The sequence below is a fragment of the Nanorana parkeri genome, unplaced genomic scaffold, assembly GCF_000935625.1.
Source record: "Nanorana parkeri isolate BGI_ZX_2015 unplaced genomic scaffold, ASM93562v1 scaffold440, whole genome shotgun sequence".
NCBI classification, from domain to species: Eukaryota; Metazoa; Chordata; class Amphibia; order Anura; family Dicroglossidae; genus Nanorana; species Nanorana parkeri.
In genome coordinates, this window is record NW_017306708.1 from 995395 (window position 1) to 1011712 (window position 16318).

The 16318-nt window shown below is 39.2% G+C and overlaps 1 protein-coding gene across 1 annotated transcript; it reads right to left on the reverse strand.

Annotated features, from left to right (window-relative positions):
* Positions 1-8155: 8155 nt before the first annotated feature.
* Positions 8156-11396, reverse strand: FABP2 (fatty acid binding protein 2). Its single transcript, XM_018560217.1, has 4 exons — positions 11281-11396; positions 10829-11001; positions 9554-9661; positions 8156-8206 (listed from the first exon to the last, which is right to left on the reverse strand). Exons 1-4 carry the CDS (start codon positions 11345-11347, stop codon positions 8156-8158), a joined length of 399 nt encoding a protein of 132 aa, XP_018415719.1. The 5' UTR covers positions 11348-11396.
* Positions 11397-16318: the final 4922 nt, after the last annotated feature.

The following is a 16318-nucleotide window of genomic DNA, read 5'->3' on the forward strand; positions in this document are numbered from 1 at the left end:
AGCATTCATGACTGATTAAAATTAATAGACATTTCATACCTATATTCATGGGAAACTGCCATTTCTCCCAGAACCCGTAGCAGATTTTCTTCCACATTTCCTGCTTTAGAATAGGTGTGCGTATTTGCCACACAACATCCAGCAGTGCTGCATAAGTTTCTGGAACAATCTGTCCAACTGTTGTTCTCCCACAGCGCAATGCCAAACCAAATATGAATCGAAAATCGACAAAAATCTTCAGAAGTGGCCAACTGCCTGCAGAGTCAATAGTTACAGACCTCCAAACTTCATGTGGCCTTCAGATTCACACAGTGAATCTAAACAACAGTGCTTAGAGAGCTTCATGGAATGGGTTTCCATGGCCGAGCAGCTGCATCCAAGCCTTACATCACCAAGTGCAATGCAAAGTGTCGGATGCAGTGGTGTAATACACGCTGCCTCTGGACTCTAGAGAAGTGGAGACGTGTTCTCTGGAGTGATGAATCACGCTTCTCTGTCTGGCAATCCGATGGACCTGTCTGGGTTTGGCGGTTGCCAGGAGAACGGTACTTCCCTGACTGCATTGTACCAAGTGTAAAGTTTGGTGGAGGGGGGATTATGGTGTGGGGTTGTTTTTCAGGGGTTGGGCTTGGCCCCTTAGTTCCAGTGAAGGGAACTCTTAAGGCATTAGCATACCAAGACATTTTGGACAATTTCATGCTCCCAACTTTGTGGGAACAGTTTGGGGATGGCCCCTTCCTGTTCCAACATGACTGCGCACCAGTGCACAAAGCAAGGTCCATAAAGACATGGATGAGCGAGTTTGGGGTGTAGGAACTTGACTGGCCTGCACAGAGTCCTGATCTCAACCCGATAGAACACCTTTGGGATGAATTAGAACGGAGACAGCGAGCCAGGCCTTCTCCTCCAACATCAGTATTTGACCTCACAAATGCGCTTCTGGAAGAATGGTCAAACATTCCCATAGACACACTCCTAAACCTTGTGGGTGCCTTCCCAGAAGAGTTGAAGCTGTTATAGCGGCAAAGGGTGAGCCAACTCAATATTGAACCCAACGGACTAAGATTGGGATGCCATTAAAGTTCATGTGCATGTAAAGGCAGGCGTCCCAATACTTTTGGCAATATAGTGTATATTACCTATACTCACATAATTTTGTTTATTGAAGTATCATTTTTAATGGATAATCATTATTTGATCGAATAAAACACACATGTTTTTAAGGGCTTACCTGTTACAACCACTCTGTAGAGGTAACCATAAAAAAACTACAGTGTAGACAAGCTGTTGGGCGGTACAGCGCAAAGTGAAGGTTGCAATTTATTTTTCTAGCTTCTTCGCTTTGCATAGATTTGTCTGCAGTGTGTCACAGCCTTTATGGACTTCCATTTGCCAGGACAGGCAGGTTCTGGCAAAAAAAGAGTGAATTTACTTAAAACCGCTCAACTTCAACTTTTTACATATAATATGTGATCAGTTAAGACATACTCTATTAGAATTCCATACAAACAGGAACACTGTACCTGGTATAGTTAAAATTTGGCTTTCTTTCTATGCCATATGCCGGCAGTTCTGATTGCAATATTCTTCTAATAACATGTCACATAGACAAGGTCTTTTTTCTACTTCTAAAACAAACTGAATATCAGTCTCCCAACCACACTGTTGTGATACAGCCATTTTCTATTAAACTTTAGTTCTATTGAATAAAAGAAAACAATGGATTTTAAAGATGCTGCTCCAATAAAAAATCTGTGGGTTTTATGTTTACATTTGATATGTCAATACCAAATACACTAGCAGGAGCTCCTGCTAAACTATCATCATCACCTCTTCAACATCCATTTTGCACATACAGTCACAAAGTACACCCTCTTTGAAATCTTTGGTTTTATATTTCAGACATAATAAAGCATCTGGTTTCAGAAGTCATGTGGTTTGTTCAGATACAACTTTGCAAACCTAATCCGTTCTGCCATTTTCTTTTTAGAACCCAAACCATTCTTTAACCACTTCCTGTCCGGAGCAATTTCTTACATTTGCACACACATGATAAAATCTGAATTTTTGGCAAGAAAACAGCTTCAGACCCCCAAACAATGATACATTTTTTTTGAAAGCAGAGGCCCTGTAGAATAAAAAATGCTAGTTGCAATTTTTTAGGTTGCATGGTATTTGCGAAAATGTTTATCAAACCAGTATTTTTAGGATAAAATACACTAAAATGAAATTTAGTGCACAGAAACAGAATATAATACCCAATTTTATGGTAAAATATATAAAATGGGGTCACACCACGTAAATAGATACCAAACATGTCAAGTCTTAAAATTGCGTGCCTCCGTGAACTGCAAAAAACTACAATACCCCAAATTTTGCGCACGTGAGGGGCGGGGGACTTTTTAAATGTTAGTTTAATTTAAAAAAAATGTTTTACACTCAACTTTATCGCTATCTTATAAGGGGCTAACAAGTCCCCTATGTAATAGCAAATAGTGTCATCTTTATGGAGATATCAGAGGTCTTTCGGACTACAGATAAAATAAGACAACGAGAGCACAATCACCTGAATGATTGGATGAGGAGTTGTATATATTAAAAAGACTAGCTGTCTTTAGGTAATGCGTCCGGGAAATGTGGTAGTAAGAGTGGAGGGATCGAGGCTCCTCTATCCCTCCAGCTTTTAAAGCAATTTAGCATCTGTGGGTTGTGCTGGAAAAACAAGTATGATCCATGGAGGCCCCACCTCACAGCTTACAGGACTTAAAGGATCCAAAACTAACTAATTAATTCTTAATAAATATTATTAGTTATTTAATTATGTAGATAGTTATTAATAATATGAATTATTTACTCATTAAAAAAATTAATAGTTTTTTAATTATGAAATATTATTTAACTATTTCATTAAATATTAAACATTACTTATTCAATTAATTATTACATATTAACTAATAACTAATATGATACATTATTTAATGTACATATGCCAGGGATGAGTGCTTTGTAGAAATAACATGTATGCCAACATCTGCTGTAGCTCATTACTTCTTCTGTCAAGTAGTGTATGCAGAAACAAATTCAGATACTTTAAAGTAGTTATGACTTATTTATTACTGAATTATGTGACTGCAGCTCTGTGATGGCAGACATATTATGTACTGCTTGCAAATTCCATTTTTACCTCTAGGGGTCAACATTGTCTATTCACTTCAGCAGAAAACAAGATCGAAGGAAATTGCGCTGTTAGCATGCCAAAGGTGTACATTGGGGAAAACAAAATACTAAATACATATAGGGATTCGTTTCTTTGTTTCTTTAGGCTAAACTCAAGGTATTTTTAAAGAGTGAAAGTGTCTTGATTTGATTCTGTGGCAGACTTTAGTGTTTACATGTATTTATGGCTTGCAGAAGGTAGTCCTTGGAGACATACTCTACTCAGGGTAGTAGAACCAATATTTATGAATGAAGCACCACTGTTTGCAGGCTTGATACACCGAGAAGCCTTTGTTAGCTCTTCAGAAATACAGAGTGGGGCCTTGCTGTCAGTTTGGATCAAACAGAGTTCATTTGGGGAATAGGGAAACCTAGTTGTATAAAGTTAGCCCAAGTTCTTTAGTATACATCCCCTGTTCAACTTCTAAAAAACTGTTAAGGCCCAGCTCCATACAGATTCTTTACTTAGCTTTGAACAGAGTGTGAAAGGTTTTTATTACTTTTGCTGTCTGTGACTCCACTGGGAAACCCCTCTGTCTCAATGACAGTATTGTGAAGCCACGATAACCAAATTAAGGTTCTAACTTTTCCATACTGTACTAAAGAAATGTGAGAGATTTCTCATCCCTTCCTGTCCCTCTGACTTCATGCCACTGGGACAGAAAGTGAGAAGAAATCTTACTGATGGTGATATAACCTGTAATAGAAATCTGATAGAGGTTCTAACCCTTCCTTACTCTATCCAAATCAAAAATCAGTTGATTTACTGATGGCTGTTATTTTATCTCATCATCATTTTTACAATACAGATGACGTTCTATTATAAAAAAATGAGAGAAATTTCACTTAAAGCCTAACTCTATTTTGCAATACATATTATCATTATTATTATTATTATTATTATTATTGATCATAGTTAAGACTGCTTAGTATGTGTAAATGTGTATAAATGTGACACAAGACAAGGCACACCCTCAATGTGAGTGTAATGTGACAGTTAAAAAGATATTCAAAAATATATATATATATAACTAAATACATAGTTTTAAATATTGGAAAGTCTACAAATTAATGTACGCCAATTGTTTATCATGCTTGTGACTGTGAAACACTTCTTTTGATAAGATGCCAACTGCCAATGGATGGACATATTGGGGGGGGTTTTAGCCTTATTTTGTGTAAACACCTGTTGTGTAAGCTTGTGTAATGGTTTATTACAACCCCAATTTCAAAAAAGTTTGGACGCTGTGTAAAATCTACATAAAAACAATGCAATGATTTGTAAATCCTATAAACCCATATTTTATTTACAATAGAAAATATCAAATGTTTAAACTGAGAAAATGTACCATTTTAAGAGACAAAATAAGATAATTTCGAAATTGATGCAGCAACACGTCTCAAAATAGTTGGGACAGGGCCATGTCTACCACGGTGTAGTATCCCCTCTTCTTTTAACAACACTTTGTAAACATCTGGGAACTGAGGTGACCACTTGATGAAGTTTTGGGAGAGGAATGTTGTCCCATTTTTGCCTGATATAGGATTTTAACTGCTAAACAGTCCAGGGTCTTCTTTGTCATATTTTTTTGTTACAATATGCACCAAATATTTTCAATTGGTGAAAGGTCTGGACTGCTGGCAGGCCAGTCAAGCACCCGGACTCTTCTACCATGGAGCCATGCTGTTGTCATAGATGCAGTATGAGGTTTACCATTGCCCTCCTGAAATATGAAAGGCCTTCCCTGAGAAATACATTGTCTGAATGGGAGCATATGCTGCTCTAAAACCTGGATATATCTTTCAGCATTGATGGTGCTTTTCCAGATGGGCAAGCTGCCCATTCCATATGCACTAATGCATCCCCATAACATCAGAGATGCAGGATTTTAAACTGAGCACTGATAACAAGCCAGAAGGTCCCTTTCCTTTTTAGTCCAGAGAATGAGGAGCCCATGGTTACCAAAAGGAATGTCAAATTTTGATTTGTCTGACCACAGAACAGTTTTGCACTTTATGACAGAGCATTTTAAATGAGCTTTGGCCCAGAGAAGACAGCTGTGTTTCTGGGTCATGCTCAGATTTGGCTTCTTCTTTGCATGATGGAGCTTTAACTTGCATTTTTGGATGACATGGTGAACTGTGTTCACAGACAGTGAGTTTTGGAAGTATTCCTGAGCCCATGCAGTGATGTCCATCACAGATTAATGCCTGTTTTTAATGCAGTGATGAGGGCTGAGGGCTCGAAGATCACAGACATCCAATATTGCGATTAGTTTTTGTCCCTTGCGCACAGAGAATTCTCCAGATTCAGTTCAGTTTGGCAGCCACATCAAAAATGCATCACAATGCTTTCCTATGGCAATTCTGGTGCTCTGTTCACTCCGTTCTGATGCAGTCATAAACAAAATGCTGTTTGCCCTATTTTAGCTGCATCGGATTGCAATGGAAAGCATCAAAAATGCATGCAAATACACTGGAACGCACCTGAAATCCCATTTTGAGCTAAAAAAAAATGCATCAGTCGCAGTAAAATCGTAGGAACAAGGAACATCGCAGTAAAATCGCGACAAAACACATCAAACTACAGCTGTGCAGACGCACACAGTTCTGGTGTGAACTAGTCCTTATACCCTATCATGTTACTGACCTGTTGCCAATTAACCTAATTAGTTGCAAAATGTTCTTCCAGCTCTTCCTTGTTAGTACCACTTTCTTTGCCAACTTTTTGTTGCCCTGCCATCAAAATGACCTTATTTTCTTTTATATGGTAAATTTTCTCAGTTTAAACATTTGATATGTTTTCTATTGTGAATAAAATATGGGTTTATGACATGTGCTGATCATTGCATTCTGTTTTTATGTAGTTTTTACACAGCGTCCCACCTTTTTTGGAATTGGGGTTGTACATGTTTGCATGTATCCAGAAAGAGAAAAATTGTAGTACACCACAGCGGTCAGCTTGATAAATTCTTCAACGTCAAACATTGAGGGAGAAGGCTGCTGTCCTCGAGGCCACTGGGAAGGATCCTCACAAACATATGAAACAAAATAAAACAAACAGCACCTTCTCCTAGTGCATTAACATTTATTGAATGGAATGTAAAAAAGTAATAAAAAACTAGTCACATAGAGGTATAGCGAAATGAGCAATACCCTGTTTCCCTGAAAATAAGACCTAGTACTATTTTTGGTAAATGCTAAAATATAAGACCTACCCCGAAAATAAGACCTAGTTGTGACCATTGCCAGGGCTGGTGGTGGCATAAGGGGGAACTTGAAGAGCCGCGGGAGAGAATCAGCGGTGCCAATGAATGGAAAGGTACGGCACCCCTGATTGCCCTGATCACACTATTCTTAACTTTGCCATTTTGGATTATTTAATTTGGATTTGCATTAACTTTGGATTGTTATTCATTAAAAAATAAAAATAGGACCTACCCCGAAAATAAGACCTAGTGTGAATTGAGTCTGAGGAGGTTTCAGTGAGTTCAAATTTATAACGAAATATAATTTTTGGTGCCTTAACAGATTTTAGTTGCTCGGTATTTCTTATATCAGGCACATGCAGTTGTCATTGTGTTCCCTCCTGTGTGCAGACTGAATGCATTGCATAGAATTCATCCATGCATGGATCCCCTGCTGATCGGAACTGACAGGTGAAGTCCGGCAGTCTGATATTATGGCATGGTTACCTGCCAAAGCATTCCCCTCCACGCTGCTGTGTCAGCACACTCCTGTGGTTCCACCTTCATCCTGGTCTTCAGGAGACTTCATCCACTTGATTGGCCGGGACCAGATGAGGTAACGTGCGCAGGAGTTACATCATCACAGCATTAATCCTGCCAAGTCTGCACATGCATGGCTCAGTGCACACACCAAAAAAAGGGTTGACTGGCAGATAAGAGTCTCACACAGTCTCATCATTTATAGTGATGAGATTGTCAGGACTTTGCTGACATTGTCAGCACTTTGCTGTCAAGTGCTGACAGGCCCGTCTGTCAGCACTTTTATATACAGGTGAAACTCGAATAATTAGAATATCGTGCAAACGTAATTGCTGCAAAAGGGGCCCAAACAAAGTACTGAGTACATATGCATGCTTGTACTTTTCAGAGGTCCGATATTGTTCTATGTACAATCCTTGTTTTATTGATTGCATGTAATAATCTACTTTTTAATAACCCAGTCTATCACTGCGTCTATTTATTTTACTAGCTGTGATGTCCAAGACAAACATTTTCATCTATTACTATTGATTGCTTTTAGGTTATTATAGTGTGAATAGTGTAGGAGTGAATATTTCAGTTCCTGAAATGGTTAATTATTATGTGGTAACCTACTGGGTTTGATTTAGGATTTTTTGGCTGTATCTGTTTCATCTATCAATTGGTATACAACCATTTCAGGCTTGCAAGCCCTCATCAGTGCAACATATGAAGATGATAGTTTCACAATACCGTATACAGGAATAATTTGAATGACTCTACTCACTTTTATAAAATTACATATGGATCTCTTGTTTCTTGTAATTGTAAAAAATAATGACATTATTAACTATTATTAAATAATTATTATTATTAACTCCTGAAAGTTGAAGCTGTACGGCACAGCATTTTAGTTTGGTTATTTTGGTCCGCCCTCCCACCATCATAACTTGACTGGGTTTCCATTCAGAACAAATACATAACATTTATTAGCTCTTAAATAAAGATGTTAAGATTGAAAGAGATAAGCAGCACTAAACAGGTCTTTTTTTATTGACGAAATGAAAATAACATACATGTTTTAGATAAACTAGACTATCTCTATTATATACAGCAATGAATAGCACATCTGTGTTGTTGGGGTGACAGATGGATTGTTGACTAATACATTGTAGTGCAGCTGATATTTCAGTAACTTGCAGCAGTGGGTCCTTTTGTGTCTTAAGCAATGTCTAGGCTCTCTTGAAAATTCTCTTGGCTTCAGTTCCTTCATAAACGTATGCCTGAAAAAGACCAAACAAAAACAAATGGTTATTGAACCGTGTAAACGGTATTGATTTATAAAACCTCTGCCAGCCATTCAGGTGGCAAATGCCGTACACATGTAATTTCTCCCAATAGGCGGAGCCGAGGATTTTAGGAATTTCCTATGCTCCTTGGCTCCATGTTGTGGCGGCAATGCCGTGCCAATGACATTCTCCCAGCATATGACTTGGTGGAAGATTTATAAATCAACCCCATATTGTGTCCATGTATAAATTGTATGGGTACACTTGAATAGGTCTAACTGTAAAGTGAGTTATGAGCACTGTCAATGACATGTCTGTCCCCAGCCTATTACATTAATGTGTGATTCAAAGATCCTTTGAGTGGCCTGATATGTTGGCAAATGGGCACCGCAGAAACCTACCTGGAATCACAGTTGGCATATAAAATACTAAATATAGATGTCTGCCTTTTTGGTGTTTTGTTATGACCTAATACCAGTTTTTAAAAAATGTATCTTGCTGCATTGACTTGCGTCTGCTAAACAAACTCTCTAAGGTCTGTGCCTGTGCTAGATGTATATGACATTGTGGAGGGGAACAGACATATGGTTAGCGTGCTACATTGACTGACAAGCTCTGCACTGACCTCATCTTCCCTGAACTACCTCTCATTCCGAACCCTTGTCTGGAGTTTGTTACAGTTCCAGAACAGACAAACTATGAAGTTTGCATACATGTTTGCATTTAGTAATAGATAAGAAGCTGGAGCATCGCTTTAACACAAGGATTCTCAAATGTATGTAGACCATGGAGTTCTTCTACTGTGACAAGGCCACCATCTATATTTTTATGTTTTTGTATTGAACACATGGCTTTATGTTTGGTAGTCACTCAAAATGTAATTTCTGGTGTGTATGTTGTGGACACATGAGCTACATATGAAGCTTTATTTGTTAGCCAAGACTTATATTTGCAGTCCCGGTGTGATTATCCAAAACCCTGCAGTCCTTCTGCTGCCATTGTTCCCTTTTAAAGCCAGGGTAATGAAATGGAGAGCTCAGCAGGTAACCTTCACTCTTCTAAATGTTGACAGTAAAGCTTCATAGGAAAATATCATTGTATTTACAGGCTACCCCATCAATCTCCACAAAAAAGTGTGGCCGCACTCGTCTTTTCTAGTTTGGGCAGTCACAAAAAACCTTCCCATTATTATTATCTGCCCCAGAAACCCAGTAAAGTCAAACTTTATCTTTCTTGCTGACTTGAGAACACTTCAAAACTATAAACATTCAGTGTAGGAGTAGCAGAATACAAGTGACATCATTTCCACGCATAGGATGCAAATTTCTAATGGAGACATACCTGTACAAGTTCATCCCCAATTATCGCTCTCCATGTCTTCAGCTCTTTTCCGTTGTCCTTTCTGTTAAATGTCCCTACAAGCTTATCTCCCTCTGAATTCCAGGCGCCCTAAAAGAAGGAAATACAATCTGTCATTTTTTACTACATATTAACAAATGCAAATGAGAGGGTTTTATTTTGTAAATGCCCCTAGATGGCTATACTCTGGGTGGAGGTTTTATAAACAAAGCCCTTTTTGCTTGCTGTGGCCTCTTACTAATTATTGCTCTTTGTACCACCTTCTAAGATAAATCAGGGAATTTAGATATGGTGTATACCTGGCAACATGGGTGTGCCTACTTTAAAGGCTGTACCTTTACTAATATATCATTCAGGCTTAGACATTTTTATTATTTCTATTATTGTTATTATTTCTGTTAGTTAAACATTAGTCCAGATTGTGCTCTTTTGACAATGTGACAGCAACATGTTCAGTAACCATTTGACTCAATACGCTAACATTACGAATCTCAAGAAATAATAGCGATCTGTTTTACAATCCTATCTTCATTTCCATCTCTTAAGGAAACAGTCAATGATGCGACAGATTTACAAGCTGATAGAACAATGGCCGCTAAACTGGATTGGAGCCATAAACATACTTTCCCTGTCTGTGTCAGTCTTTTACATGGCTGTGTAATCGGCGTAATCCTAAGAGGCCTTGCCCATAGAATTCTGGACATATACTTGTCACAATTTCATAGGGGTAAAACTGATTTGAGCATCAGAAGCCATAAATGTCCTGTCTCTATTTTAATAAACTGCATTAGGCTTTTCCAAAACCTGTAGCATTGGTCACAGAGATTTTCCTCTACTGCCATAATTCTTTATGACTTAGGCTGGCCATACACACACCGTAGGGCTGAAAGATAAAAACGACTCGATTTCCCTATATCTTATAAAGAGGGGAGGGATCTCCCCTGCTGGCTATTGTATTCTGTCCGGCTGCAAGAATACGCAAACGGTGGCTGCTGCTGATTAGCTGCAGTGACCCATCGGCCACTGGCTTCTTTTTGTTATGGCCAACCATGGATTAATTTCTGCCTACTCAGCACAAAATGAATCATTGCTCCCTTACAAAAAAGGTGACAAATATTTTGCTGCAAGGGCAGAAACTCAAAAGATCATAGCAATTTTAGAAACCCCCACAAATGTAACAGATGGAGAACAGACTAGCTTGTTCTGTGTACTGTAGGTAATTTGCCACCTTACAGAGGATATTTCGTTTTAACTTACAGTGAGTTCTGTTCCATCTGCAAGGGAATAGTCAAACTGGACTCCAAGGGTGAAATTGATTTCAATGGTTCTGAAGGTGCTGGATTCCTTTACATTAAACTTGTCCCCATCCTGTGTGATTGTGATCTTCAGGTTATCATGTGCAGCCAGCTTACGTTTCATTACATTCACACCTACAAGAGACAGACACATTTTATGTTAAAGGAATAAACTATTGTGAAATGAAGTGTTTTTATCACACACAAAAAAAAAGGAATAGCAGGAAATGATATCATGAGATAGATTATAGAAAATATTGGACTAAAGATACTTAAAAAGGTCACACTTTCCTTCTCAAGAAGAGACGATGGATTCCCATTACATTTATTTTAGTTCAAGTTGCCCACAAGTAAACATGTATTGATAATTAGGTCATTAGCTGGAATCATCTATACCAATACAAGAAAACATACCCATAACTTCCATAAATTTTTCATAGTTTTCGCTTTTGTCAGCTTTCCATGTTCCGTTGAATGTCATGATGCTGGCTGTAGTGAGAGATCTAGGAGACACAGAATGTTCAACCTGAGATACCTGCCTGTGTGTCGGTGTCCAATTTATTTTCTTCCTTTATCTAGAAACAGATCTCCATGTGATGTGGCTGTCTAAAGTCTATTTCAAGACTAGGGTGGTAATGGATTTCTCCTCCTCTAAAGTGCCTCACCCTTTTAGATTTAAACCTTATTCACCTTTTTATGTGCAAAGAACTCAAAGAAAATGTTGCATTTAATTTTACAGCTTTAGAAGACATGTCTGGATCTGTTTTTTCTTACTAGGATAAGTCAGTTTCCGTGGTAGAACTGGAAAAACAGCTTAAACTGTCATTAATTCAGGCTGTATTGCAAGATATGGACAGCAGATTGAGCTTAAAGTGAAACTCCAGATGATCTCCTTTCTAATGTTGGATGGCATGGAGAAGAGTAAAATTCTCTATCAAATGTCCTCTCCCTTCCCTCGTTATCACTTTACTTAAAATACATCATTTCCATTAACTGGTTTATGTAAAAGAGGCTTTAAAATAATGAATGAATACATAGTCTAATGCAGCCTTTTATCAACCAGGGTGCTATGGCACCGTGCAGTGTCTTCTAGCTTCCTCAGGGGTGCCTCAAAATATTTGCACAGTGTCATTCCCTTACATGATGCAGACAGGCTTCTGATGTGAAGGGGGCTCCTGAATTAAAGGGGAAACTCTGATGTGAAAGGGAGGCTTCTGATGTTAAGGCGGCCCCTGATGTGAAAGGAGGGGATTCTGATGTTAAAGGAGGGAGCTCATGATGTAAAGTAGGGATCTCTTTTTTATGTGTTTGCATGGGGTTTCTCCTCAAAATCCATACCAGACCTCTATCTGGGATAATGATCTGGTTTGGATTTTGGAGGGGCTACACACCATTTTTTACATTTTAGACTGGAGAGTCTTGAGATTTTGCATACTTTTAAAGGGATCTTTGACTGAAAAAAAGGTTGAAAAACATTGGCCTACTGTTTCAGGATTAGGTTTTTTTAGTTTTCAGGATTATTGCAAGAGGTACAAGTAACAAGAGGTACCTAAAATCAAGGTGGCATAGTAGGAAGTCATATTTTCCAACACACAGGCTGCTTCCACATCTGTACAGATGTGGATCGTGCTTCCTAAATCAATTATTTGTGAACACATTACTATACAAAGCAGATAAAATAGAGCAAAGAGTATTTTCCGGTAAAAACAAAATCTACATTTTTATGTTTTATCCGACAGTGACATGACCGCACGGCCTCCATTCCATCCCTTTTACTTATGGCAGGGGCGTGTCTATAGTAAGAGGGTGGGATGTTTATGACATCACACATACTGGAGAAGTAATTTTCCCAGTCTATGTACTCACTATGGGCAACTGTAATATGACAGCAGGGCTCCTGCTGGGAGCCAATGTCACTCAATACAGCACGGCATGGCAGGGGGCATGTCATCTACAATGACCATGGGTGATACTGGCACACCATATGTTGGCATGGCATCCTGTAACTCTGATACACAGTGTGCCTGTATCTCCTGTGGTAAGTGTAGCTGACACACCCCTTGCCACAGCTAAATGGGAACACAGACACATACATAGACTTTTACATTTAGGGATAACATACACTTTAATATTAATAGTAGCTCTTTTAGCCAATGCATATAATACATTAGTGAGTTATAGCAGTTCTTTCAAGATCCGATAAAACAAACAATATCAGGATATGGAACAGATGTCCGTTCCAAGGGGGAAGGGAATCGGACTTCAAATTCCCAACTTAAATAGCTGTCACTGGTGCCCCCATTGTAAAATCTCTCTTATCTTCCTCTGTTCCTGTGGCAACTGTAAAATGGTGGACTTTCCATCACTGTCTGTCCTTGTGACAATGATCACCAAAACAGAGAGACAGTCCAACAGGAGAACAGATGGCAATAAAAACCTGACAGAGGTTCTAAGACTTCCTTACTCTATCGAAAGGGGAAACATGGCTTTAGATATGCTTTATGTTAAATGGCACTAAAAAAAAATCTTACAAAGAACTTAGTAGATTGTATGACTAGTTTGTACTATCTCACTTTTGTGACACTCAAAGAGTCTTCCAATGTATGTAAAGCCACACTCAACCGCCAGGACCTCTGATGTAAACGTTTGTTCCCAGGAATCTAAAGCTGGCCATACACCTATAGATTATCTGTGGTCAGATGGAAAAAGTGCAACAGATTCCTCCATCTATGCTAAACTGTGAACATGGAGGAATCTCCCACTGGGCCAAGCTTCAGTATCTTGCTAGTCGGCCCCGCTGGCTCTAAAAACACCTGAATAATGCCTGCATCCAATCAGATTGTTCAGGTATTTTCATAGCCAGCGTGGCCGACTAGGAAGATACTGGAGCTTGGCCCAGTGGGAGATTCCTCCAGCCACACAGTTTAGTGGAGACGGAGGGATCTGTTGCACTTTTTCCATCTGACCATAGGCTGATAGAAAAATATCTATTGAAATCTATAGGTGTATGACCAGCTTTAAATGTTACACGCATAAGAAGATCCACAGGTTCTGATATGTTTCACCAAAAAAGCTTAATCATAGAGACTGAGAAAGATCCAAAAAAGAACAAATATAAAGATTACTCAGTTTCCAACACATGTGTGGGCAATGTCATACACGCCTCCCCACAGGGCGCATATTAACTCTTGCTGTTCAAATTCCTCATGGATCTAATTACAACCTCAAGTTTCAAAATGTTGGGACACTGTGTAAAATCTACATAAAAACGGAACGCAATGATTTACAAATCTCATAAACCCGTATTTTATTCACAATCGAAAATAGAAAACATTTCAAATGTTTAAACTGAGAAAATTTACCTCCAGGGACACACTGGAAACGCACCTTGTCCCCATGCCGATGAGGACAAGGGCCTCAACCCCACAACTGCAGCCCGGTGGTTGTGGGGGTCTGCGGACAGGGGGGCTTAACTGTATCTGGGTACCCCCTTTGATAAAGGGGGCACCCAGATGCCGCCCCCTTGTAAATGAGTAAGGGGTAGTGGTTACTCCTACTCATTCACCAAAAAGTTAACTCAAAAGTAAAGTGCCACACAATGTTGGAAAGGCACACCATACACAGATTGTTTTTGCGTTTTTGTTCAATTAAAGTATTTTTTGAAAAGAGTGGTTTGTTTTATTTTGATTTAACTCTTTAGTGCATAAGTAGGGGGGGGTAACAACCACTCCTTACTCATTCACAAGGTGGGGTGGCATCTGGGTGAAGAGCCCTTGTTCTCATCGGCATCGGGACAAGGCACTTTTACAGGGGGCCTGATATTTTGCAGGGAGCTCTTGCCCCCCCCCCTCTTTCCTGCCCTGCCAGACCAGTGCTCTGATTAAGGGTCTGGTTTGGAATTTTAGGGGGGACCCCACTTTTTTTTCTTTGGTTTTAGGGCGTTAAGGGTCCCCCTTAAAATTCCTACCAAACCTAAAGGGTCTGGTATGATTTGGGAGGGATACCCTCCGCTGTTATATTTTTTTCTTCTTTTTACATTGTCTTTTTTATTCTGTACGCTTCCTCTGAGGTAGTGAACAGAATGACCCAGCAGAATTCAGCTATTCACCCTCTGCTGTTCGGCCCCTATGAGAATTGCTGAACATTTGCCTCAGCCGATCCAGATGTTGCCTTGGCTGAGGCGAATGGGCTCTTCCCTTCGGTTTAGCCGTACTTGCTGAGGCTGTTTGGCTGAACCGAAGGGAGGTGAATTGAGCTGAATGCAGCCAATGTATGGCTAAAAATAGCCATACAGAGCTGCTGTGAATGGGCGAACAGGCTTCGGCTCCCTTCACTTCGGCTCGGTTAGCCATTCAGCTGTGTTCGGCAGAAGTCAATAAAGCCTATTTAATTCAGGTCTTTTTTTTTTTTTTTAATCTTACAAAGAACTTAGAAGATTGTATAACTAGTTTGCACCATTTAACTTTTGTGACACTCAAAGTGTCTTATTTATTATTTATTAAAGTGAAGGGAAATACACACATTGCAGTATCACAATCATAATTCATCGTTTAATAATGAATTGACTATACCAAAAATAAAATTTGGTTAAATGTTTAGTGGATTTTAACCAGCCAGAAGGCAATAACGTTGATTTACTAAAGGAGCATAAGCTGTTCACTTAGTAAAGTAAATTTAAACACAGAGCTCCACGGACCTGCGCCATGTCCTGGAGCTCAATAATAGCAATACAGGGTGGAGTGAAGCTACAAAGTCCCAGTGATGTAATCACTGCACAGTGGCGGGGGATAAAGCTCACAAGACCAGACAAGACAGTGATATTAATCTTTTAGAGGAGGGACAAGACAAAAAAAAACCTAATGCTTTGGGAAGAGTGTGCTGGGACAATACACTGACACTAATGCTTTGGATGGGAGGGAAATATACAAATCTTACCCCATTTTTAAAAAGATGGGAATACACTGACCACTGAATACACGGGGGGAGGACTGACCACTAATGTTTTTGGGAAGTGGGAGAATACACTGGCTGCTAAAGCTATGGGGACAGAATACACTGACCACTAATGCTTTTAGAAGACAAATCGTATTGCCACTGAACATAATGGTTGTTGGAAGGGTAGGGGAATATTATTACCACTGGCAACAAATGATTCGGGTTTTTTTTTTACTGCCTGTAAAAATAAGTGTAAGAGCAATATATTACATTTTTATTTCTCTGACCATTGCACTCCATACACTATGTTGTATGCTACATAATTCTGACTAATGTTTTTACTGTTCTAAAGTGGAAGTCCCCCCTATAAATCATCAATGAACATTAAACTGCAATATAACACATGGACCTTGATAAATGCACAGCACAATGTTTGACTTCTGTCCGTAGTCTGGTTGTCCAGCAACCAACACTGGAAACAGCCAACCTTTTATCAGCCACACTACACAACTCATGG